The sequence below is a fragment of the Arvicola amphibius genome, chromosome 4 (genome assembly GCF_903992535.2).
Source record: "Arvicola amphibius chromosome 4, mArvAmp1.2, whole genome shotgun sequence".
In the NCBI taxonomy this organism is placed as follows: domain Eukaryota; kingdom Metazoa; phylum Chordata; class Mammalia; order Rodentia; family Cricetidae; genus Arvicola; species Arvicola amphibius.
In genome coordinates this window covers 25,513,272-25,539,669 of record NC_052050.1, presented here as the reverse complement: position 1 = coordinate 25,539,669, position 26,398 = coordinate 25,513,272, and the positions used below count along the sequence as shown (strand labels likewise).

General features: G+C 46.3%; 1 protein-coding gene across 1 annotated transcript; it reads right to left on the bottom strand.

Annotated features, from left to right (window-relative positions):
* Window positions 1-890: 890 nt before the first annotated feature.
* On the bottom strand, window positions 891-26,171 carry Calcoco2 (calcium binding and coiled-coil domain 2). Its single transcript, XM_042054869.1, has 13 exons — window positions 26,052-26,171; window positions 24,927-25,064; window positions 24,083-24,295; window positions 22,129-22,254; window positions 20,753-20,890; window positions 18,705-18,830; window positions 17,264-17,395; window positions 16,239-16,376; window positions 14,685-14,798; window positions 13,972-14,151; window positions 13,028-13,123; window positions 8,498-8,641; window positions 891-986 (listed from the first exon to the last, which is right to left on the bottom strand). The coding sequence occupies exons 1-13, from the start codon at window positions 26,169-26,171 to the stop codon at window positions 891-893; spliced, it is 1,761 nt and encodes a 586-aa protein (XP_041910803.1).
* Between the last annotated feature and the right edge of the window lie 227 nt (window positions 26,172-26,398).

The window sequence follows — 26,398 nt, the reverse complement described above, 5'->3', positions numbered from 1 at the left end:
GCAACCACATGGTGGCTCACAACCATCTGTAATGGGGTCTGGTGCCCTCTTCTGGCCTGCAGGCATAGACAGACAGAATATTGTATACATAATAAATAAATAAATATTTAAAAAGGGACATGGTATCAAACCACCCTTTAAATATCTGTACCTGTAGACTAGTGTAAAATCTATTTTAAAGGTGCCTCCAGATACAACCCTAGCCGGTTCCTGTCTCCAAAAATTTTTATGGCTGAGTAGGAACAGAACGATGAAACCTTCCAGAAAGGAGGAATGGAGAGGAGCAAGGGAGAAAGAGAAGGCGAGAGGTATGGTTCTGAAAGAGACAGCAGGGATGGCTTCCCAGGTATTAGGGAGGGACTGATGTCTGACCTCTCCAGGTCTCTTTAGGAAGCTATACCATAGTGAATTCCAAGCTAGTCTGGGCTACAGTGTGAGACCCTGTCTCTACAGTTACATTCCTGGCCCTAACTGCTACACAGAGAAACCATGTCTTGAAAAACAACAAGAACACAAAGTGAAAGGAAACAGAACAAAAACCTTAACACATGTGTGTGCACGAGCAAGTGCACTCACACACACGCACACACGAAGTGAGGTCCTTGTATAGCTAATTGTGAGGAGCAAAAGTCTCAATCTTGGGAAGACTATCTGCTTCTCTGTTGTATATTTTATTGCCTTTTGAAGATCTTCTAGGGTTGTAGAGATTGGTCAGTGGTTAATTCATGCACTGTTCTTGCAGAGTCCTGGAGTGTTGGCTGCAGGCTCACAAACACCTGTCAGCCCAACTCTAGGGACTCCAGTGACCTCTTCTGGCCTCCAGGGACACCTGCACCCAGTGCACATATGCACATAATAAGATAAGATATATTTTAATTTATGTATTTGTGTTATGTCTGCCACATATGTGCAGGTGCCTGTGGAGGCTGCAGGAGTGTGTCAGACTCCTTGGAGCCGGAGTTATAGACAGGGGTCAAACTCAGGTCCTGCAAGAATGAATCATGCAATATTGCTAAGATATTGCTCCAGATCCTATTTTTATCACCTTTTAATGTGGTTTATTTTATTTTTTGAGACAGGGTTTTCTTTTTTTTTTTTTTTTTTTTTTTGTTTTTCGAGACAGAGTTTCTCTGTGGCTTTGGAGCCTGTCCTGGAACTAGCTCTTGTAGACCAGGCTGGCCTCGAACTCACAGAGATCCGTCTGCCTCTGCCTCCCGAGTGCTGGGATTGAGACAGGGTTTTCTGTGTAACCTTAACTGTCCTGGAACTCACACTGTAGACCAGGAAGCCTCGAACTCACAGAGATGTGCCTGCCTCTGTCTCCTGAGTACTGAGCTCAAAGGCCTGCACCACCTCGACCTGGCTGGTTTTATGCTTTTTTTTAAATTTGTGAAAGGTTGAACTAGAGACTCGCCTGACTTAGCTTCTTAGCTGGGATTACAGATGTACACTGCCAAGCTCAGCATTTTCCTCATCTGTTTTGAGATGGTGTTTAATAAATGTGTGTCTTTGGAGCTCCACAGGCAGACAGCAGGAAGCAGGAGTCCGTACAGGGGGCAAGCAGGATGCTGCTTTAGAAGGTAGGTCCTAGAGAACCGACGTGTAATGAGTAAGCACAAGCCAAGCATGCTGGTGCAATCCTGTACTCCTGGAGTTTGGCAAGTGGAAGCAGAAGAATCAGGAGTTCAGGCCATCCTGGTGACGTGAGCACAGAGCAGGAGGGCAGGGACTATAGTTGAAGACTAGATAAGGTCACTGTATCGAGCAGAAGCCAACTTGTTCACCAGGTCCCCGTGAGCTCAAGAGTTTTGGAAGGGACTTCTAAGTGGAGGGTGGAACAGCCAATTGAAATTTGAGTGACCGGTGGTGTGGGCAGATGCTAGAGGGTTAAAAAGGAGGCTAGGAAGCAAGATGCACCAGGGTAGAGAAAGCCCTGGGAGCTTTGCATGTAGTAGTTTAGAATCAGAGGACGACCCAGGGAACAGATGCACACTATGAGATTCTGAGACTGGATGTAAAATATTGACCCAGTGAAAAGTACCTGGTGTTTGCACTGGTCAAACTGGTATAGCAGCTTCTTCCACGAGGTTACCCCACCACATAAGCTCTTCCCAGTTTCATATTCAGTCTGGAAGCTACCCTACCTCATATCTTCTCCCTGCCTGCCACCATGCTCTCTGCCATGATGATCACGGACTACTCCACTGAAGCTGTAAGCAAGTCCCTAATTAAATGCTTGTCTTGGCCATGGTGTCTCATTACAGCAATAGAGCAGTGATTAAGACAGCATCCTTGCCAGGCAGTGGTGACACACACTTTTAATCCCAGCACTTGGGAGGCAGAGACGGACGGATCCCTATGAGTTTGAGGCCAGCTTCGTCTACAGAGCTAGTTCCAGGACAGGCTCCAAAAGTTACAGAGAAACCCTGTCTTGAAAAACAAAACAAAACAGACAGAGTCCTTTGCTCTATCACTCCAGACTCTGCCTCCTGGCTCACAACGCTGCCTCCTGTCTGGTGTGTGCATTCTTTCTTCGAAGGACGCTCGTCCATGGATTTAAAAACCATTTAAGATAATCTAGCATAAGTGCTTTTCCTGATATCCTTAGCCTACTGGTGCTGTTTGACAGCAGAGGCAATGCTTTTGCCCGGAATGCGCAAGGCCCTGGGTTCAAAGCCCAGCAGCACAAAAATCATCAAAATGTTTCTTTTGGTTGCCACAGGTCTGTAATCAACACTCAGAAGGCTGAGGTCACAAGGCCCGGACAGGCAGGGCTGTATAGTGAGGATCTGTCTGGAAAAACAACTACAAAATGGCAATACCTGGGCTGCAGCGGTTGCTAAGAACCCTTGTTCTTCCAAGAGCATCCAAGTCTGATCCCAGCACCCGCACCCGGCACCTCACCACTGCCTGGAACTCCAGCTACTCCGACTCTTTGCCATCTCGTCTCTTTATCTCCTCGAAAGAACATTTCTGTACCAAGGCACTACAGCTCGGTAAACCCCTGTATTAGCTGGGCATGGAGGTCACGCTTGTAACCCCTGCTTATGGGAAGCGGAGGCAGGAGGATTGCTGTTGACTTCCAGGCAAGCCTGCTGGCCTGCATCGTTTCCAGTCTCTTACAACTATACCTTTTCAAGACGCAAACCAACCACCCCCACCCCATCTACTCCTGTATTAACCTGGTGACTCCTCAGTCCCTTTCGGCCTCAGGGACCTCTTTTCTCAGTATGTTTTCTAGGAGGCTGTCTCCTTTGCCCATTAGGTTTGGAGACCCCACCCCCATCCGATTTTCTCCCTTGGCAATGTGAGTTACCAGAGGGCACAGACAATGTCTCCACTAATTTTGTGGGTCCCTGAGGGCAAGGGCTTTTTAAATCCTGGCCCGATACAAGCTGTGCACACTGTGGGTGCTCAGTAGTGGTTGACTGACTGGCTAAACAGAGTCCTTGATCCCTGGCGCAAGCACGCCGTAGTCTTTCCATAGGGAGAAAGCAATACCATTAGGAAGAGCAGACTGAATCTCTTAATGGGATTACCTGAGACTCTTTCCCCCCATTTTATTGGGTCCATCCATCTCCACAGAATAGAAATTCCCCAACAGGAACCATGCATGCTGCTGGCCAAATGATGACCACCACTGATGATTGCCTTGATTTCTTCCCTGCTAAAGCTACTGTCACCAGTCCAAAGAAAGGGAGAACTCAGTGCAGTACTGAGAGAAGCAAAATCTACCCGAGTTATGGCGCCGAACTTTCTCTGCATTTGAAGCATTCACTGTGAGCCAATCTGGAGGCTTAGCAAGTTTTCTAACTTAAAATATGACTTGATAGGGGCTGGAGAGATGGCTCAGAGCTTAAGAGCATTGCCTGCTCTTCCAAAGGTCCTAAGTTCAATTCCCAGCAACCACATGGTGGCTTACAACCATCTGTACTGAGATCTGGCGCCCTCCTCTGGCGTGCGGGCATACATGGAGGCAGAATGTTGTATACATAATAAATAATAAATCTTTAAAAAATATGACTTGATACAATCAACACAGTGTAAAACAATTTGTTTAGTGTTATTTAGGGCTGGAGAGATGATGATGGTTCAGCGGTTAAGAGAAGAGCACTTGCTGCTCTTATAGAGGACCCAGGTTTGGTTCTCAGCCTCGGGAATCTGACACCTTCTGACCTCCTAGGGCACCAAGCCTGTGCATGGTATACAGACATACACAAAAGCAGAGCAGTCACACGCATAAATCTTCCAAGTGGAGGCCAGTGTTTCTTCTAGCTGCTTTGGAATTGTATGATCGCCTCCACAATCAATGGCTCCTCTTTCTTCCCCCTTTCTTTGGTTTCTGTAACAGGGTCTTGCTATGTAGCTCTGGCTGGCCTGGTACTCATTTTGCCCAAACTGGCCTCAAAACTGTGGCAATCTTATCCCAGCTTTCCCAAGTGCTGGGATTGTAGAAGTGTGTTACCAGGCTGGGTATAACATTTTCTTCCCCGACCTTAAGTTAGCAAGTAATCGAGCTAAGGCAGAAAGATTTCAGAGAAACGAAAGAAAACCTGTTGCCACAACTATAAAGTTATAACTATTTATAACCATACTCAGAGTTCCAGTTTAAATAAAACTACAATTTGCTCACAAAACTATCATTTTGCCGGTATCTCATAACTTTGAACTACATGGGTACACAGGGGATGGGGAAGGCAGGTAGAGGGGTTCTTTTTTTTTTTTTTTTTTTTTTTTTTTTTTTTTTTTTTTTTTTTTTTTTTGGTTTTTCGAGACAGGGTTTCCCTGTAGTTTCTAGAGCCTGTCCTGGAACTAGCTCTTGTAGACCAGGCTGACCTCGAACTCAGAGATCCGCCTGCCTCGGCCTCCCGAGTGCTGGGATTAAAGGTGTGCGTCACCACCGGCTAAGGCAGGGGGTTCTTGAAGAATGATTCTCTTTAATGACTCAGAGCTGCCTGGGGCAGAGTTTCCCCTTCTCGACCTTGGTAAGAGCAGCTGGGGATAATGAACTGTGGTTAGAGACGCTTGTTTCACCCCCAGCAGAAAAGCTCATTACCACCTCGACTGTTTTCCTGCAATGGTGGAAGGGTGCCTGCTGCCCCTGCTAATCTGGGGAACCATCAGGGCAGCAGGGGCAAAGAGGTGGGCAATTCACCAGAAAATGGTGTCTTCTGATTTCGGGTGATGCGCACCCCAGCTTCTCTCCATTCAAGTGCTCGATTAAGAGCTGACTGGAACAAAATGAAGGAAGCTGCAGTTCTTCTCTAGAACCATCTAGGGAGCCACAGCGACTCCACAGGAACCAGGAAGGCATGCTGGGAAATGTCATCTCCCCTTGCCATTTCCATGGTGGAGCAGGGCATCTGGTCCTCTGGGGGTGGGGGTGGGGGTCACGACAAAAGGCTCGAGAGTGTGAAAGTTCCCTCAGTGACACAGGAGAAAAAGTATTGTTTCATTCTCATTTTATTATAAAGCTGACATGAGGGTTGTTGGCTAGATGGCTTGTCCAACCTGGCCCACGGACCACATGAGGCTAAAGATAGCTCTGACCAGCCTAAACACAAAATCGGTCCTAATTCTTCATTCTTATTCCTTGTTTATTGCGTGGGTCTTAAGAGTGAACTCTGTAGATGACAATGAAGTCACACATTGCCAGACTGGCTGCTGCAGAGGGAGAGTCGGTCTTCTCCAGGGGAGCAGCCCCTGAGGCATCTGGTAGGTGGGCCCCACAGTCACACAAGTAGCTCTGAGGACTAAGAGCGCTTACAAACAAGAGCATGTGAAATTGCTGGTGGGGGGCAGACAGGGTAGAAAAGGAATTGGAGCGAGGGAATGGGGGATTTCATCAAAACACATCCTATGCATGAAAACAATTAAAATTAAAGGGACTGAATGAACGTTACATCAGGAGAGCCCCAGCAGGAAGAGAGTTTTTCTAGGTGTCTCTGCAGTGACCAACTGCTGATGCCCAGAAGCCATGCCAGTTTGGTCCGCCACAGGAGAAAGCAGAATTGCCTTTGCGACAGTTCAATTTGGAGAATTTGGAGAATTCTTTGAGCTGGACTTGGCGCATTCCAGGGCAGGAGTGTGAGGAACAGAATTAAGCAAAAAGCAACAGAAATAAGACATGAAACACAAAATAGCATCAGGAGGGAAACCCATTTTGATACCCCACTCCAAAAGGAGAGGGGGGAGGCGGACTTAATACTAACATGATACAAGGCATAGATCACCACCAAACTCTGGTCCAGGCAGAGCTGGATACCTCTATACTCAAGACACTAATTAACCATACTCTAGGTCAGGATCTCTCCTGCTCTGTAGCCACCTGTTGTTGTAACACTGACAAGGAACGGACTCACATCTGTGGGCCCCGACAATAAAGCATACAGAATTCACACTGTTTCAATATGCATAGAAGTCAGTAGAAGGCAGGACCAGGTACACTCTTCCACTGACTGAGATGGTAGCATTCCCATAGCCTTTTGCCTAATCCTCAAGTGTTAACATACGAGGTGATAAATGGACGGTCTCCTGTCAGGTTAAGTTTTTTTAAAAAAAAAAAAAAATACTGTTTGCTTAGTGTGTGTGTTCATATGGCGGTCAGTTCTCTCTTGCCACCATGTGGGTTCCCAGGATGGAATTCAGGTCAGGTCACCAGTTTGGCAGTGTCTTTACCCACTGAGTTATCGCACTGCCCCCCTTTAAAAATGCTAGGAATTGTTATTCATGTTTGTACCTCTGCTTACAAGCCAGAGACCAGGTGAGAGGCAGGTTCCCTGGAGCTGAGAGAGCACGGAGTGCCTCTTAACCTCTGAGCCATCTCTCTAGTTCCTTCCCCCTTTAAAAAGAAACCAAACCTAATCCCAGCACTGGAGGCAGGTTTTTCTCTGTGAGTTCGAGGCCAGTGTGGTCTACAAGAGCTAGTTCCAGGACAGGCTCCAAAGCTAGAGAAACCCTGTATCGAAAAACCAAAAATTAAGGTAGGCCATGGTGTAACACGCCTTCAATCCCAGCACTCAGGAGGCAGAGGCAGGTGGATGTCTGAGTTTGAAGTCAGCTTGGTCTGTAGAATAATTTCTAGGACAGCCATGGCTGTTACACAGAGAAATTCTGTCTTGGGGGAAAATAGGAAAAACAAAACAGAACCGATGTCCTTAAAAAGTAATGTATTTTGAATATTAAAGAGATTAATAATTGTCTCATTATTGTCTATGCAGTGTTCTGCCTGCATGTATGCCTGCACTCCTAAGTGACTTAGACTGGAAGCAATGGCTCTTGGTCTTAGTGATGTGGGATTTCCCTGTGTACTGTGATTACCATTGACAGAAGAAACTGCTTTGGACCTATAAATGAGAAGATAGGCAGGGAAGACTGAATGCTGGCAGGAAGTGGACCCAGAGCAATGCTGATGTAAAGCCTTCTCACCCCAGCCCTGGGCCCAAGGCTCAACCCTTTCTTCTTCCTAGTCTGTGTTGTTTGTGCTTTCTGGTAGCTCAAGAAGAGAAAAGCTAAGGACTCCTGTCAACAAAGGGATTAGAATTAGGATCTTAGACTGAAAAGTAGCCCCAAAGCAGACTGGCTTCAGAGGGAGGTGAGGTGTGTGTGTGGTCTCCGGGGCGGGGGGTAAGGTGGTGGGAGATGACAAGGAATGAGGAACCTCTGGGAGGAAGGACAGTGCTGGAGACTTGGCCAAATGCTGGAGAGCTTGAGCAGGCATGGTAATGCCAAGGATTTCAGTTGAACTGGCAGGGTAAGGTAGACCTTAAACTTGATGTCAGATGTAAAGAGGCCCATGAGGCCTGAGGTGCTTGGGTCTGGGTTGGGAGGACTTTCTCCTGGAGTTCCACAGAGCCTCAGCTCTTAACCTTTCCAGAATGATGGTTGTTTCAGCACTCCCCAGTCTTGGTTGTACACATACACACTTCAGCTAATCCTACTATTTGTGGTTTTTTTTTGCCTCCACATCTACCTGGCTGAGACTGGAAGGGTGAGCTGGCAAATATTCAGTTCTCAAAAACTGACCAACTATGCTGGCGGAGAGAGATGCAGCTCTAGCTAGACACTTCCAGACAGTAGGATCTTCCCTTTTCTTTCCATCCCTTCAGAAAGCAGATTTCAGGTACCTGTCAGCATCATGAGGCCTCCTTTACAACAAGCTACTTCAGGTAATTACTAGTTAATGAGGCTTTCATTACCACATGACTACTAAGAGTGATTTAACATTAATGATAATTGCCGACATCAATAACAAAATTGGCTGTCATAATTTCCCGTTGTATGACTCTTATGGTTATTAACTTGTTTGTCATAAGTCTGGAGTGAGTTCCTAAGCCAAAGATTACTATAGTGTTGTGATGCTCAATTTTCAATACTCCTTGATCATTCAGACACGTTCACCTCTCTGAAACATCTCTTAAATGGCAGATTCTCTGTCCTTTTGGATAAAAAGCAAAGCACCACAGCTGAATACTATCCAAAGATCCTAATATCTTACTGTTCCTTTCCATCTCCTGAGAACAGACACCTGCCCACACAGCCATGCAGAAAGGGAACCTGCCATATAAACCCATTTCTTCATGGCTCTCTTCTTTGCTTCTTCTTCTTCTTCAATCTTCTCAAGCTTGCTCTTCTGTTCCTTCTGCACAGAAAGAGACTTTAGTACCATGCATGGTTGGGTACACACACACACACACACACACACACACAGAGTAACCTGCTGAACTCATGAGCAAGGAGTCTAAAGCTATGCTTCTTTGATCTGGGTGTGGTGGTGTATCCAGAACCAAAGGGGCAGAGCAGGAGAAATTGAGTTCCAGGCCAGCCAAGGCTACTACACAGGGAGACCTTCCCCAGAGCCAGTAAAGAAAGCACAAAGTGGTTTTTTTTTTTTTTTTTTTTTTTTTTTTTGGTTTTTTCGAGACAGGGTTTCTCTGTAGCTTTGAAGCCTATCCTGGAACTAGCTCTTGTAGACCAGGCTGGTCTCGAACTCACAGAGATCCGCCTGCCTCTGCCTCCCGAGTGCTGGGATTAAAGGCGTGCGCCACCACCGCCCGGCTACAAAGTGTTTTTCTTGAAAATGCTTTCCTGCACGAGTCTACCTGTTCAGTTAAATGGCCATTTTCATTTCTGAGATGTTCCAGCATGTCCTTCTTTGTTTGGTCCCTCGCCAGTTGGGCCTAAAGCAAATATGGTGAGTTCTACAGTAAGATATAAAGGAAAACTACCCAGCAACAATGTTACAGCCTATGTATGTACAGGAAGGAAGACAGTCCTAACAACTCCCCGCACACCCACACAGCGACCCTGCTCACCAACTCTACCCTGTAGCTGAAGAATCTAGTCTTTGTCTTAAAAAAAAAAAAGGCTTGTCTTTCTTCTTAAATATAGAGCTGTTTACACAATAGAAACAGAAGGAACATTGCCAAACTGTTTATGAGGCTACAATTACCTTGATACCCTAACTACAGAAAGACATTACTAAGAAAGAGAATTACAGACCAATCTCACTCATGTACATTGATGCAAAAATACTAAATAAAGTACTGGCAAATCGAATCCAAGAACACATCAGAACCATCATCTACCATGACCAAGTCGGCTTCATCCCACAGATGCAGGGATGGTTCAACATATGAAAATCTGTCAATGTAATCTACCATATAAACAAGCTGAAAAATAAAAACCACATGATCATCTCATTAGATGTCGAAAAAGCTTTTGAGGGGGCTGGAGAGATGGCTCAGTGGTTAAGAGCATTGCCTGCTCTTCCAGAGGTCCTGAGTTCAATTCCCGGCAACCACATGGTGGCTTACAACCATCTGTAAAGAGGTCTGGTGCCCTCCTCTGGCCTGCACACATACACACAGAATATTGTATACATAATAAATAAATAAATATAAAAAAAGAAAAAGCTTTTGACAAAATACAACATCCCTTCATGATAAAGGTCTTGGAGATAGCAGGGATACAAGGAGCAACCTAAACATAATAAAGGCAATATACAGCAAGTAAACAGCCAGCAAACTAAATGGAGAGAAACTCCCAGCAATTCTATTGAAATCAGGAACAAGACAAGGTTGTCTACTCTCTCCACATCTATTCAATATAGTTCTTTTCTTTTTTTTTTTCTTTTTTTGGTTTTTCGAGACAGGGTCTCTCTGCAGCTTTTTTAGAGCCTGTCCTGGAACTAGCTCTTGTAGACCAGGCTGGCCTCGAACTCAGAGATCCGCCTGCCTCTGCCTCCCGAGTGCTGGGATTAAAGGCGTGCGCCACCACCGCCCGGCTTCAATATAGTTCTTGAGGTCCTAGCTAGAGCAATAAGACACCAAAGGGAGATCAAGGGGATACAAATTGGAAAAGAAGTCAAACTCCCACTGTTTGCTGATGATGATAGTTTACATAAGTGATCCACAAAATTCTACCAAGGACTTCTACAACTCATTAACACTTTCAGCAATATAGCAGGATACAAGATTAACTAAAAAAAAATCAGTGTCCCTCTTGTACACAGATGATAAAAGGGCTGGGGAAGAAATCAGAATCAACACCCTTCACAATAGCCACAAACAGCATAAAATATCTCGGAGTAACTCTAACTAAAAAGTGGAAGAGCTGTATGACAAGAACTTAATCTTTGAAGAAATTGAAGACACCAGAAAATGGAAAGATATCCCATGCTCTTGGGTAGGCAGAATTAACAGTAAAAATGGCAATCTTACCAAAAGCAATCTACAGATTCAATGCAATGCCCATCAAAATCCCAGCAAAATTCTTCAAAGACCTTGAAAAAAACCCAGGAAAGCCAAAACAATCCTGTACAATAAAAGAACTTCTGGAGGCATCACAATCCCTGAATTCAAACTCTACTACAGAGCTACAGTGCCATGCACTGCGCCCCTGTGTTTGCGCTCCATGCGCTTGAACCCAGTTACCGAGCTTCGGGCAAGGGGCTGGAGGTTAAAATACACAGACACATACAGAGAGACAGCAACATGGGTCATCCTTGAATTCCCCAAGAATGCCTCCTTTATTGTGTTCAGGGGCAGATTATATAGAGATAACCACGCCCCAGCCAAACCCACCAGAAACCACTCTCCTGCCATCAGGAACTCCTGAAGGTCTCGTGCTCAGAGCAGCTGTAGGCACTCAGATCAGGGGATTACAAGAAATTCAGGATCTGGGGTCTCACTGCTCCCAACACTACAGTACTAAGAAAAGCCTGGTACTGGCATAAGACCAGACAGGAGGACCAATACAACTAAACGCCACGGAACCACACTTAAAAGTTAAAATGGCTCCAAATGGATCAAAGACCTCAACATAAAGCCAGCCACACTGAACCTTATAGAAGAGAAAGTGGGAAGTACACTTGAACGCATTGGCACAGGGAACCACTTCCTAAATATAAACCCAGTAGCACAGATACTGAGAGAAACAATAAATGGGACCCCCTGTAAAAAGGACATGGTCAACAAGACAAAATGACAGCCTACAGAATGGGAAAAGATCTTCATTAACCCCACATCAGACAGAGGTCTGATCTCCAAAATATACAAAGAACTCAAGAAATTGGTCACCAAAAGATCACATAATCCAATAAAAAAAATGGAGTACAGACCTAAACAGAGAACTCTCAACAGAGGAATCTAAAATGGCTGAAAGACACTTAAGGAAATGTTCAACATCCTTAGTCAGAGAAATGCAAAACCTGAAGCCATTCCCTTCCACATCTTCCTTAGATTTTACTTGCCTTAGTAAACACTGACAGGACTAAAGTACTTTTTTTCCATTAAAAGACAGTTCATTTCTAGAAAGAAAATTCACTATTATTAAAAGAACTCAGCAGATAGTTAATATGGGGGTTTCTCAGAAAACTGGGGACTTACTCCAAGATACAATATGTCACTCTTGGCCAAAGGACGCTCAATCACACAAGGATACTTGTTCAACCATATGTTCATAGTAATAGCCAGAAACTAAAACAACCTAGAAGTACCCAAACTGAAGAATGGAATATTAATCAGCTCTTAAATGCGCTGCCATCAGCCAGGCAGTTTTTTGGAGGGAGGCCGCTTGTTTGTCGTGGTCACCGAGCCACAAAATACCACTAAGTGTTGTTTGCAATACTGTTTGGTCAATAGCTTAAGCATATTTCTGGCTAAATTCATATCCTAAACTAACCCATCTCTATTATTCTGTATATTGCCACATGGCTGTGGCTTACTACTCCATGGCTTTTCCTGACTCTGCCCTTCTCTCCCAGCACACAGCCTAGCTTTCCCCGCCTATTTCTGTTCTTTCTGCCATAGGCTCAAACAGATCTTTATTAACCAATAAAAGTGACACATAGATAGGACCTCCCACACAAGGCAGTGGTTGTGCACACATTTAATCCCAGTACTTGGAGGCAGACACAGAAGGATCTGTGAGTTCAAGGCCAGCCTAGTCTACTAGAGCTAGTTCCAGGAAAGGCTCCAAAGCTACCCTGTCTTAAAAACAAAATAAAAAACTAAACCCAAAAACATAAAACCAAAAACACTGATATCATGAAATTTGAAGGCATTGGCTGGAACTATATATAAATAGTATATAATATATAATAGAGTCAGGTACCCAGAAACACAAAGTCAATTATTAGGTGTAACTTAAAAAGAACCACCCCGGAGAGATGGCTCATAGGTTAAGAGCATTGCCTGCTCTTCCAAAGGTCCTGAGTTCAATTCCTAGCAACCACAAGGTGGCTCACAACCATCTGTAATCTGGTGCCCTCTTCTGGCCTGCAGGAATGCATGTAGACAAAATATTGTGTACATAATAAAGATGTCTTTGGGATAATTAAAAAAAAACCACCCCGCAGTGGTGGTTCATGCCTTTAATTTCAGCACCTGGGAGGTAGAATCAGGTGAATCTCTGTGTACAAGGCCAGCCTGGTCTGCAGAGTGAGTCCAGGACAGCCAGGACACAGCCAGAGACACTGCGATTCTCATGTACACGCTCTAAGTTCACCTCTGGCCAGCATCTGTACCTGCATCCTCTTTAGCTCGACCTGTGCATCTGCATTCAGCTGCTGGTTTTCTCGAAGAAGCCCCTCAGTGCGCTGCTCCATCTTTTCCTCCTTTTCCTGCAAGAGAGACCACAGCTACTCTCTATTCAAACCCTTCCTTCCAGCAGAAGCTTCCCACCAGCTGGGAAGGTGAGAAGCTGAGTAACTGGCACTCACTGGAGAGACCCTGGCACACGCCAGCCAGAGCAGCTATGCAGTGACGCAAAAGGCACAAAATGTTGGCATGCCTGCCAGTATAATCACGGGATTATGTCTGCCTTTGCCAGCCGAGAAAGACAAACTTTAGGCCATAAGCTATGAGGAAGAGACAGGCAGATCTGAGTTACAGGACAGGTAGGCTGCTACATAGAGAAAGGAACAAGGGTAGATAATAACCATGCTACAATCACAGCCTAGAGAGGATAGATAAAGAGGATGGCTGACGGGGGGATGCTTAGATCTCCCTGGAGCAGTAAAATATCTCAAGGGTGGACTGGGGCTGGGTGGAGGTAGGAACCAGACATGCTAGAGGACAGGTCAAAGCCACATGGCAACATGTAGATGAACAGAAATGGGATAATTTAACTTAGAGGATCCAGCGGGACAAGTTTTTATAATGTGAATAAGTCTCCGTGTTATTTTGTGAAATGGAAACCCAGAGGAAAGTCCAACAAGATGATGCCCAATGTGGGGGGCCATATGTAGCAAGTTTCACTGTCCTGCCTGTCAGCTCCCAAATAATGACACGCAGACGTCTAAGTAGCTTTTTAAAGATTTATTAAGCATGCAATTTTCCTGCCTGCATGTATGTATGTATGTATGAATACACGCTAGAAGAAGCCAGTGTTGTAATTATTCTGGTCGGGGAGTCCCGGAAACCAAAGGAAAATCTCCGATTACAATTTGGAGCCGATATCACCCCAGACACTGTGTTTCTCGTGCACATGCTCCAAGTTCACCTCTGGCCGGCATTCTGCTTCCTCTGCAGCTCTGCCTGCGCCATCTTCATCTGAGTTCGGCTTAGGGAGGCTGGCGCACCTATATTTCAGCTGCTGGTTTTCTCGAAGTAGCTTCTCGATGCGCTGCTCCATCTCTTGCACCTGTCTCTGCAAAAGAGACCACAGCGTCTTCCTTCCGCAGGAGCTTCCCACCAGCTGGGATGGTGAGCAGCTGAGTGATTCCCACTCCTGGGAGTGGCCCTGGCACACGCCAGCTAGAGCAGCTATGAGGTGTGGAGGAAGGTGCAACATTGGCATGCCTGCCTGTGCAATCACAAAATTAAGTCTACCTTGCCAAGAGAGGCCATGAAGTCAGGGGGATCGCTGTGAGTTCAAGGTCACCCTGGTCCACAGGACAGTTAAGAGTAAAAAGAATGGGGCGGGAGGGAGGCGATAACCACGCTACAACATAGAGTGGAGAGGTTAGATAACGAGGAAGGCTCAAGGGGGATGCTTGTCTGTCACTGGAAAGGGAAAAATTGAAGAGATAGATGCCGAGGGCGGACTGAGGGTTGGTGGGGGTGGGGATGTGAGGGTACAGTACTGAAAGAGGTATCTGGAAAGGGAGGACATTTGGGGGTCAGTTAGACACCCCAGCTACGACTCTAGCTACATCCTGTGGCTGCCATCTAGTAGTTTACCTTATGGGCAGCTAAACGGTGGAGGAGCTCGCCATTTTTACTTCGTTGATGTTGCATGCTATCCGACATGGCTTGGTTTTTCACAACGAGCTCCTTCTGTTCATCAAGTTGGGTCTAAAACAAACACAGTGAATTCTACAGTAAGATATAAAGGAAAACTACCCAGCAACAATGTTACAGTCTATCTATATACAGGAAGGAAGACCATCCTTGCAATTCCCCACTGCCAAGAACCCTCAGTGACCCTGCTCACCAGCTCTTCCCTGTAGCCTAAGAATCTAGTCTTTTCTTCTTTTAAACAAAAGGCTTGCCTTTCTTCCTAAACATAGAGCTGTTCTGCTTTTATAGTCTAGGCTTATTGATGCTCTGCAGTGCCTCCAATGCCTCCCGCAGGCCAGAAGAGGGCACCAGATCTCAATACAGATGGTTGTGAGCCAGAATGTGGTGGCTGGGAATTGAACTCAGGACCTCTGGGGAAGTCATCGCTTCAGCACCAAGGCAGATCGTTTTTAGTACAAGTTTTAGCATGTAAGCACTGTGGTCGTTGCATGAGAAAGGTCCTTCTCGAGCTCAGACATCTGAACACTTGGTCCCTAGCTGGTGGTGCCTTTTGGAAAGATTATGGGAAGGTGCAGACTTGCTGGAGGTCACTACAGCCTTGGCCACTTCCAGCTCTCACTGAAATAGAGGCTTGCTGAAGGGACCATAGGCCAAACTGAACCCCCTCTTCCTTATGCTGCCTAGGACATGAGGCTGTGTCATAGCAACAGGACAGCGAAGCCTCTGCTGGTACCTTCAACTCACTACTTTAAAATACAGAGCAGAGAATGATATATATTTTAGATTCCAACCATGGTTTCTCTCCCTCCTCTCATTCCCTCCCTCCATGCTCCCCCGGCACCCAGGAAGAAAGGGTACTTTTACCCAATGCTGAACCACCAAGGCTCGTGCCATTCCACCTTACAGGTTCTTCCCTTAAAATCTCCTTACCCCGAAGCCTTGGCCAATCTTCCCCACCCGTTGAGGCAGTGTGTTTGATTACAGTCCAAGTTAGTATTTGTATTGGATACCAGCTCTGTGGTGGTCTTGTTTGGGGGGCTCCATGATGCAACCCCTGAGCCACATCCCCAGGCCAGATATATGCCAGGACCCCTATGTACCACAGGCCACACACAACCATTTACTACATGGGATAGTGGTAGTTTGAATGTAATTGACATCCATAAGGTCATAGAGAAGTATCAATTTTAGATGGTGTGGTATTGTTACAGAGAAAATGTGTCACGCTGGGGCGGGCTTTGAGGTCCCCTATGCAGAAACGCAAGGCAGTACCCACTCACTCGTAATCAATATTAGGTGTAAAGAAAGAAGAACTGTCTGGTGGTGGCAGTTGAAGCCTTTAATCTCAGGACTCAGGAGGCAGAATCAGGTGAATCTCTGTACACATGGCCAGCCTGGTCTAGAGTGAGTTCCAGGACAGCCAGGACTCACTGGGTCAGAGACACCGCATCCTCATGTACATGCTGCAAGTTCACCTCTGGCCAGCATCTGTACCTGCATCTGTACTTGCATCCTCCGCACTTCTGCCTGCGCATCCGTCCTCTGCTGACGGAGGTCAGCACAGTTCTCCTTCAGGCGCTGGTTTTCTCGGAGAAGTTCCTCATTGCGCTGTTCCATATTTTCCTCCTTTCCCTGCAAGGGACAACAGACCACAGCGTTTCTATTCCAGCCCTTTCTTCCAGCAGGAGCTTCTCACCAGCTGGGAAGGCACTCACTGGAGAGGCCCTGGCACACGCCAGCAAGAGCAGCTATGCAGTGAGTCAGAAGGCGCAACATTGGCACGCCTGCCAGTGCAATCATAAAATTAAGTCTGCCTTAGTCAGCAGAGAAAGACAAACTTTAAGCCACAAGTTATGAGGAAGAGACAGGCAGGTCTCTGTACAGTTTGCCGACATCCGGTCTACAAAGAGAGTTCTAGGGCAGAAGGCCTGTCTCAAAAGAAGGTGTGGCAATATCAATGCTACAACAGAGATGGGAGAGGCTATGTAACAAAGAAGGCTCAAGCGGGAATGCATGGATTCATATGGAAAGGGTGGACTAGCTGGGTAGGGGTGGGAACTTGGGGGATCAGGTTAGGTGAGGTCAGTGGAGGGGTACAGGTGTACAGTACTGGAAACGTACAGCACATTTCAGGGTCAGGTAGACACCCCAGCTAAGACTCTAGCCAGAGTGGATGCGTAGCCTGACCTGGCTCTCTCCTGTGACCAGGTGAGACTCGCAGTGGGGCTGGGGCACGGCTGTGGAATATCCCTTACACTGCGTCACGATGCGGCACCGTCATAGTTTAATAAAAGCCTAAGTGGTCAATCGCGAGTCAGGAGCTATAGACAGGACTACTGGACAGAGAGCTCTGGGAGGAAGAGAGGGGCTTCTCCAACCAGACACAGAGGGAGCAAGACATGCTGGAGGAGAGATCACAGCCATGTGCCAACATGCAGATAAACAGAAATGGGTTCACTTAAGTTGTAGAGCCAGAGAGACAATTTCCAAGTACACTTCTGGTCAGAGGCTATATATACCTTCTTCCTCTGTAGCTCTGCCCGTGCGTCAGTGTCTGAGTTCAGCCGCTGCAAGATAGCGCAATTATCTTTGAGGTCCTGGTTTTGCAGGAGAAGCTTCTTAGTGCGCTGCTCCATCTCTTCCACTTTTCCCTGCAAGAGACACCACAGACCTTCCTTCCACAGGAGCTTCCCACAAGCGAAGGAGAACAGCAGAGTGACTGGCACTCCTTGGAGTGTCCCCGGGGCAGGCCAGCCAGAGCAGCTGTGTCTTGGATCAGGTGGTTTAACGGAAACTCCAGGAGTCCACAAGGACTGTCCCCTCTAAGCCTCTAGCAAGGGCAGATGTGTAGCCTGAACTGCTATCTCCTGTGAGCAGGCAAGACTTCCAGTGGGAGGGGCTGGGACACTGCTGTGGAATATTCCCTTACACTGTGCAAAGATGGGGCAATGGGATTGGTTTAATGAAAAGCTAAAGAGCCAATAGCGAGGCAGGAGATATAGGCAGGACTACTGAACAGAGAGGACTGAGATGAATTGAAATGTCTTAGCCAGAGGAACAGGCTAAACAATGACACTGAGATTTCTTAGTAATTATGAAAAGCATGGCCTATAGCGTAGACTTATTTCTAACTAGCCTTTTTGTTACTTATTTACTTATTTATTATGCATATAGCGTTCTGCCTGCATGTATGCCTGCACACCCTAAGAAGGCACCAGGTCCCACAGATGCCTGATACCTAAACTGTAGTTGAGAATTGAGATCAGGACTCTGGAGGAGCAGCCAGTGCTCTTTTATCCTCCTCAGCCATTTCTCCAGTCTCCTGACAACTAGCTCTTATACCTTAAATTAAGGTGTTAAACTCCATGTGGTCATGAGACTGGGATCTTTGACCTCTCCTCCAGCAGGTCTTGTTCCCTCTATTAGTGACTCCCTCTCTCTTCTTCCCAGAACTCTGGAGAGCAGCCACATTGGAACATTTTAAAAGGACATCAGACATAAAAGCCAATAATCAGGTGATGTTGGATGCCTCCCCTTTGTATGCTATGAATGTTTTTTATTTTTTTATCTTAATCATAGTTCGATAAAGAATCTTGTTTTTCCCTATAGCAGGTGGCAAAACTAAATTCAGGGAGAAAGAAGGTGGAGTCAGAGAGAACGCTTTATAGCTGGCAAAGACACCCAAACCACTCAGCCACAGGCTTGTGGAGATACAGATTGATAGAAATCAATCAATATAAGATATAAGAGCTAGGTAGGAATACGCCTAAGTCATAGGCTAAGCAGTGTTTATTAATATAGTTTTTCCATTGTAATTATTCTGACCTGAGCAGTCAGGAAACAAAGGCCCAACCAATCTCTGATTACAATCAAGTAGTGGAGCCAACAGAAAATAGCACCGTGTCAGACACCGCATCCTCATGTACATGCTCTAAGTTCACCTCTGGCCAGCATCTGTACCTGCTTCCTCTGCAGCTCTGCCTGCGCATCTGAGTTCTGCTGACGGAGGCGGGCACAGATTTCCTTCAGCTGCTGGTTTTCTCGAAGAAGCCCCTCAGTGCGCTGCTCCATCTTTTCCTCCTTTTCCTGCAAGAGAGACCACAGCTACTCTCTATTCAAACCCTTCCTTCCAGCAGAAGCTTCCCACCAGCTGGGAAGGTGAGAAGCTGAGTAACTGGCACTCACTGGAGGCCCTGGCACATGCCAGCCAGAGCAGCTATGCAGTGACGCAAAAGGCACAAAATATTGGCATGCCTGCCAGTATAATCACGGGATTATGTCTGCCTTTGCCAGCCGAGAAAGGCAAACTTTAGGCCACAAGTTATGAGGAAGAGACAGGCAGGTCTCTGTAAGATGTAGAGATTGGGTCTACAGAGAGTTCTAAGACAGAAGTGCTGTCTCAAAAAAAGGGAGTGGTGAGGGCTGGAGAGATGGCTCCGAGGTTGAGAGCACTGACTATTCTTCCAGGTCCTGAGTTCCATTCCCAGCGACCACAACCATCTGTAAACACACATGCAGACAAAACACTGTGAACATAATAAATAAGGGGTGGCGATAGCCGTGCTACAACACAGACTAGAGAGGCTATGTATGTAACAAGGAAGGCTCAAGCGGAATGCATGGATCTGTATGGAAAGGGAAGACAAAGACCTCCAGGGTGGACTCTGGCTGGGTAGGCATGGGAACTGGAGGATCAGGTTATGTGGGGTCTAGAGGGGTACAGCACTGTAAGAGATAACTGGAATGGGGGCACATCTCAGGTTTAGGTAGACACGCCAGCTAAGACTCTAGCGAGAGTGGATGCGTAGCCTGACCTGGCTCTCTCCTGTGACCAGGTGAGACTCGCAGTGGGCCTGGGGCACTGCTGTGGGATATCCTTTACACTGCATCACGATGCAGCACCGTGATAGGTTTAATAAAAAACCTAAGTGGTCAATAGTGAGTCATGGGCTATAGACAGGACTACTGGACAGAGAGCTCTAGGAAGAGAGGGGGGCATCCCCAACCAGACAGAGGGAACAAGACATGCTGGAGAAGATATCACAGCCTGTGTCCCTATGCAGATAAACAGCATTTAAGTTGTACTGCCAGAAGGATAAGCCTATAGTACAACTTCCATATGAAGAAAAGGTTTCTGTCCTGAGACTTTTTCTTCATCATGAAAGCTTGTCCTATAGCTCAGGTGGGTTCCTAATTAGTTTTTTTTGAAAGATATCTATTTATCATGTATGCAATTTCTTGCCATCATGCATGTAGAACTGCACGCCAGAAGAGGGCACCAGATCTCACTATAGATGGTTGAGAGCCACCATGTGGGTGCTGGGAACTGGAACTCATGGCCTCTGGAAGAGCAGCCAGTGATCTGAACGTCTTCAGCCATTTCTCCAGTCACCCACCTTGCTCACGTAAATTAAATTAACATCATTTGTCTTCATCTACATGTCATGTGCCTTGTGGCTCTGACCTCTCCACCAGCAGATCTTGTTCCCTGTGGTGCTGACTCCCTTTCTCTTCTTCCCAGAACTCTCAATAGCAGCCACATCAAAACATATTTAAAAAGGTACAGAATTGCTTGCTTAAGATATGATGTAAAAGGCAACATGTGATGATTTGGATCTCGCTTTGTATGCTCTGGATGTTTTTTAACCATTATTTTTTGAAAAAAAATCTGTTTTGCCCTATGGCCAGGCAGAATGTAGGTAGGTGGGAAAACTAAACTGAATACAGGGAGAAAAAGACAGGAGTCAGAGGAGACATGTAGCTGCCAAAGACACCAGAGTGTGGTGATACAAGGATTAATATAAATCGATAAACCTGAGAAATAGGAGCTAGGTAGGAATATGCCTGAATCATTATCCAGGCAGTGTTATAATTAATAGTTTCTTTATGATTATTCAGGCCTGGGCAGTCAGGAAACAAAGGAGTAATCGCTGATTATAATCAAACAGAAAAATAGCACTGGGTCAGACGCCACAATCCACATGTATATGACTATGTTCACCTCTTACCTGCATCTGTACCTGCTTCCTCTTTAACTCCTCCTGCCTGTAGGAGCTCAGCTTCTGCAGGCTGGCACAGCTGTCCCTCAGCTCCTGGTTTTCTCGGAGAAGTTCCGCAGTGCGCTGCTCCATCTCTTGTACTTTTTCCTGCAAGACAATCACAGAATTAAGTCTGCCTTTGCGCGGAGAGAAAGACAATCAAACTTCAGGCCATACATAAGAAGTTCTGAGGGAGAAGCATGGAATATGTGTGTTAGTGTGAGGCCAGCCTTGTCTACAGAGCAAGTTCCAGGACAGCTAAGGCCCCTACACAGAGAAAACCAGTCTCCCTGCCCCTTCCAAAAAAAAAAAAAAAAAAAAACGTGGGTGTGTGAAAGGGAGAATAAATAAATACAGCTTAGAGGCTGGGTAACAAGGAAGACTAATAGATCTCCCTAGAGAAGAAATAGACGAACTTGAGGGTGAATGGGGGGGGGGGGGCTTGCAGTGGGGGCTGGGGCACTGCTGTGGATTATCCTTTACACTGCACGATGCGGCACTGTGAAAGGTTTAATAAAAACCTAAGTGGTCAATAGCGAGTCGGGAGGAGCTATAGACAGGACTACTGGACAGAGGCCTCTGGGAAGAGAGGGGCGTCTCCAACCAGATACAGAGGGACAATAGATCATAGCCACGTGCCATCATGCAGATAAACAGAAATGCTAAGGTGTGGAGTCAGAGAGACAAGCCTATAGTACAGGCTGAGGTTTTAAGTCTTTAATTTGATTCTGAGCTAGAGGACCAAAGGAAAAGTCCGGCTCCATGTGACACCCAATGTGGGTGCCATAGGAAGGAGTTTCTCTCTTGCCTGTCAGCTCCCAAATAATGGCAGAGACTTCATGACAGCTCGGCCTATAGCACAGGCAGGTTCCTAATTAGTTTTTTTGAAAGAGACATGTTATTTCTTACGATCATGCATGTGCGCCTGCAAGCCAGAAGAGGGAACAGATCTCACTATACAGTAGGAGCCACCATATGGGTGCTAGGGACTGGAACTCAGGGCCTCTGGAAGAGCAGCCAGTGATCTGAACCTCCTGAGACATTTCTCTGGCCATCACTTACCTGGTCTACATGTTGCCCTGTGAATAGTGGCTTTGAAGAACCCTCCAGCATGACGTGTTCCCTCTACTACTGGCTAGCAGACTTCCTCTGCCTTTCTTCTTACCAAAACCCTCAATATCGGCCGCATTAAAAACAGATTTAAAAGGCCACAGGATTTGTCTTTGTAAGGCAGAATGTACAAAACAGGGAAATCAAAGGCAATACAAAGTAAAACTGGTTCAGGGCCGGGGCGATTCTCTTAAGTACTACATGCTCCAAGTTCACCTCTGGTACAGCATCTGTACCTTCTTCCTCTGTTGCTCTGCCTGTGCATCTGAGTTCAGCCGCTGCCACTTGGCACAATTATCTTGGAGGTCCTGGTTTTCAAGGAGAAGCTCCTTAGTGCGCTGCTCCATCTCTTCCACCTTTCCCTGCAAGCGAGATGACAGCCGCTCTATTCGAGTCCTTTCTTCCAGCAGGGAACTTCCCATAAGCAAGGAAGGTGAGCAGCTGAGTGACTGGCACTCCCTGGAGTGGCCCTGGGGCAGGCCAGCCAGAGCAGCTATGGTGGGGAAGAGGGTGCACACAAGCTGTCCTGCCTGTGCAACTACGGAATTACATCTGCCTTTGCCCGGAGAGAATTGTGAGCAAAATTTAGGCCATAGGAGGTTATGAGGGAGCGGCAGGTAATCTGTGAGGTATTTACAGGAAAGCCTGGTCTACAGAGCAAGAACCAAACTGTTAAAGCCGCTACACAGAAAAATCCAGTCTCTCTCCCCCCCCCAACCCCTCCCCAAAAGAAGTGGGTGTGTGGAATAATGGTCTAATACAGATTAGCGGCTAGGTAACAAGGAAGACTCAAGGGTCTTGGATCTCCCTGGAAACAGGAAATAGACGGGATCTCCTGGGTAGATGGGGGATGATTCGGGCTGGGAGCATGAGGGATAGGCAGGAGTGAAGAGAGCTCTACTGAAAGGCAGGGGCACTTCAGGATCAGGTGGTTCAAGGGAAACTCCAGGAGTCCACAAGGACTGTCCCCTCTAAACCTCTTGCAAGAGCAGATGTGTAGCCTGAACTGCTATCTCCTGCGAGCAGGCAAGACTTCCAGTGTTAGGGGCTGGGACACTGCTGTGGAATATTCCCTTACACTGTGCGAAGATGGGGCAATGGGATTGGTTTAATGAAAAGCTAAAGAGCCAATAGTGAGGCAGGAGATATAGGCAGGATTACTGGCCAGAGAGGACTAAGACGAATTGAAACATCTTAATTTAAGGTAGTGAAGCCAGAGGGACACGACAAAGACAAAGACCGAGTTCTGTAATTAAATACATCTCCATGTTGAGTTTCTTGAACTCGAAGCCCAAAGGAAAGTTCGTCCATGTATGAGGCTCAAAGTGGGGTGCAGTATGAAGAGTGTCTTTCTCTGCCCCGCTTGTCAACAGCTAAACAATGACACTGAGATTTCTTACTAATTATGAAAAGCATGGCCTATAGCTTAGGCTTATTTCTAACTAGCCTTTTTTTACTTATTTACTGAATTATGTATACAGTGTTCTGCCTGCATGTATGTCTGCACACCCTAAGAAGACACCAGATCCCACAGATGGCTGATACCCAAACTGTGGTTGCTGGGAATTGTGATCAGGACTCTGGAGGAGCAGCCAGTGCTCTAATCTCCTCAGCCATTTTTCCAGTCTCCCCACAACTAGCTCTGATGCATTAAATCAAGGTATTCATCTACAGGTGGTCATGTGACTCGTGGATCTGACCTCTCCTCCAGCAGGTCTTGTTCCCTCTGGTGGTGACTCCCTCTCTCTTCTTCCCTGAACTCTTAAGAGCAGCCACATTGAAAAATTTTAAAAAGGCATCAGATGTAAGAGGCAATAAATCAGGTGATGTTGAATCCCCCTTTGTATGCTATGAATGTTTTTTTTTTAACCATTTATCTATAAGGAAGCTGTTTAAAACCTATCGTAGGGCAGAACACAGGCAGGTGGGAAAACTAAACTAAATGCAGGGAGAAAGAAGGTGGAGTCAGAGAGAACTCTTGTAGCTGCCAAAGGCACCCGAGCCTTACTCATTAAGCCACAGATATAGGCTAAGCAGTGTTATATTAATATAGTTTTTTGTGATTATTCCAACCTGGGCAGTCAGGAAACAGAGGCTCCACTACTGATTGTACAGTAAATAGCACCAGGTCAGACACTGCATCCTCATGTACAACATGATCCCAAGTTTATCTCTGGCCAGCATCTGTACCTGCGTGTCTGAGTTCTGCTGATAGAGGCTGGCACAGTTCTCCTTCAGTTCCTGGTTTTCTCGTAGAAGCGCCTCGGTGTGCTGTTCCATCTCTTCCTCCTTTTCCTGCAAGAGAGACCACAGCTGCTCTCTATTCAAACCCTTCATTCCGCAGGAGCTTCCCACCAGCTGAGAAGGTTTGCCGCTGAGTGACTGGCACTCACTGGAGAGGCCCTGGCACACGCCAGCCAGAGCACCTATGCAGTGACACAGAAGGCACAAAATATTGACACGCCTGCCAGTACAATCACAGAATTATGTCTGCCTTTGCCAGCAGAGAAAGACAAACTTTAGGCCACAAGTTATGAGGAAGAGACAGGCAGGTCTCTGTAAGATGTAGAGATTGGGTCTACAGAGAGTTCTAGGACAGAAGTGCTGTCTCCAGGGGTGGTAATATCCATGGTACAACACAGACTAGAGAAGGCTCAAGCGGGAATGCATGAATCTTTTTAACCATTGTTTATTAAAAAAAATCTGTTTTGCCCTATGGCCAGGCAGAATGTAGGTAGGTGGGAAAACTAAACTGAATACAGGGAGAAAAAGACAGGAGTCAGAGGAGACATGTAGCTGCCAAAGACACCAGAGTGTGGCGATACAAGGATTAATATAAATCGATAAACCTGAGAAATAGGAGCTAGGTAGGAATATGCCTGAGTCATTGTCCAGGCACATTAATAGTTTCTTTATGATTATTCAGGTCTGGGCAGTCAGTAATAAAGGCGTAATCTCTGATTATAATCAAACAGAAAATAGCACTTAGTCAGATACCACAATCCACATGTACATGACTATGTTCACCTCTTACCTGCATCTGTACCTGCTTCCTCTTTAACTCCTCCTGCCTGCGTGAGCTCAGGTCCTGCAGGCTGGCACAGCTGTCCCTCAGCTCCTGGTTTTCTCGGAGAAGTTCCTCAGTGCGCTGCTCCATCTCTTGCACTTTTCCCTGCAAGAGAAAGTTCGTCCATGTATGAGGCCCAAAGTGGGGTGCAGTATGAAGAATGTCTTTCTCTGCCCTGCTTGTCAACAGCTAAACAATGACACTGAGCTTTCTTACTAATTATGAAAAGCACGGCCTATAGCTTAGGCTTATTTCTAGCCTTTTTTGTATAGTATTTTATTATGTATACAGCGTTCTGCCTGCATGTATGCCTGCACACCCTAAGAAGACACCAGATCCCACAGATGGCTGATACTTAATCCCAGATGGTTGCTGGGAATTGCGATCAGGACTCTGGAGGAGCAGCCAGTGCTCTAATCTCCTCAGCCATTTCTCCAGTCTCCCCACAACTAGCTCTTATAGCTTAATTCAAGGTATTCATCTACAGGTGGTCATGTGACTCGTGGATCTGACCTCTCCTCCAGCAGGTCTTGTTCTGATGCTGCTGACTCCCCCTCTCATCTTCCCTGAACTCTCAAGAGCAGCCACATTGAAGCAAATTTAAGAAGGCACCAGATTTTTAAAAGCAAATGTAAAAGGGACTAAATAGGTAATAATAGAATACCCTTTGTATGCTGTGAATGTTTTTTTCTTTTTAACCGTCGTTCACTAAAGAAGCTGTTTTCACCTATCGTAGGGCAGAATACAGGCAGGGGGGAAACTAAATTGAATCCAGGGGGAAAAAAGGTAGAGTCAGAGAGAAGCCATGTAGCTGCCAAAGACACCAGAGCCTTACTCAGTAAGCCACAGCCGTATGGTGATAGACAGATCGATAGAAATAGATATGACCTAGGTAGTTATATGCCTAAGTCATTGGCCAAACAGAGTTATATTAATAGAGTTTCTTTTTGATTATTCGGGCCTGGAGAGTCAGGAAACAAAGGCCCAATCTCTGATTATATAATCAGGAGTGAAGCCAACAGAATAGCACCGGATCAGACACCGCATCCTCATGTACATGATCCCAAGTTCCCCTCTGGCCAGCATCTGTACCTGCTCCCTCTGCAGCGCTGCCTGAGCGTCTGAGTTCTGCTGACGGAGGCTGGTGCAGATCTCCTTCAGTTCCTGGTTTTCTCGGAGAAGCTCCTCAGTGGGCTGCTCCATCTCTTCCATCTTTCCCTGAAAGAGAATCAAATAATGAAGTCTGTCTTTGCCAGGAGAGAAAGACAAACTTCAGTTCTGAAGGAGGGTCTGGAGAGATGACTCAAGAGGTTGAAGAGCACTGACCGCTCTTCCAGAGGTCCTGAGTTCAATTCCCAGTAACCACATGGTGGCTCTTAACTATCCGTAATAGGATCTGGTGCCCTCTTCTGGTCTGCAGCAGACATGCAGACAGAATA

Excerpts from the sequence above, each read along its gene's own strand:
- Calcoco2 (XM_042054869.1), bottom strand. The coding sequence starts at position 26,171 with ATGGAAGAGATGGAGCAGCCCACTGAGGAGCTTCTCCGAGAAAACCAG. Across the intron at positions 25,065-26,051 it reads CAGCGCTGCAGAGGGAGCAG|GGAAAAGTGCAAGAGATGGA; the intron begins GTACAGATGCTG and ends TTTCTCTTGCAG. Across the intron at positions 17,396-18,704 it reads CAGAGCTGCAGAGGAAGCAG|GGAAAAGTGGAAGAGATGGA; the intron begins GTACAGATGCTG and ends TGTCTCTTGCAG.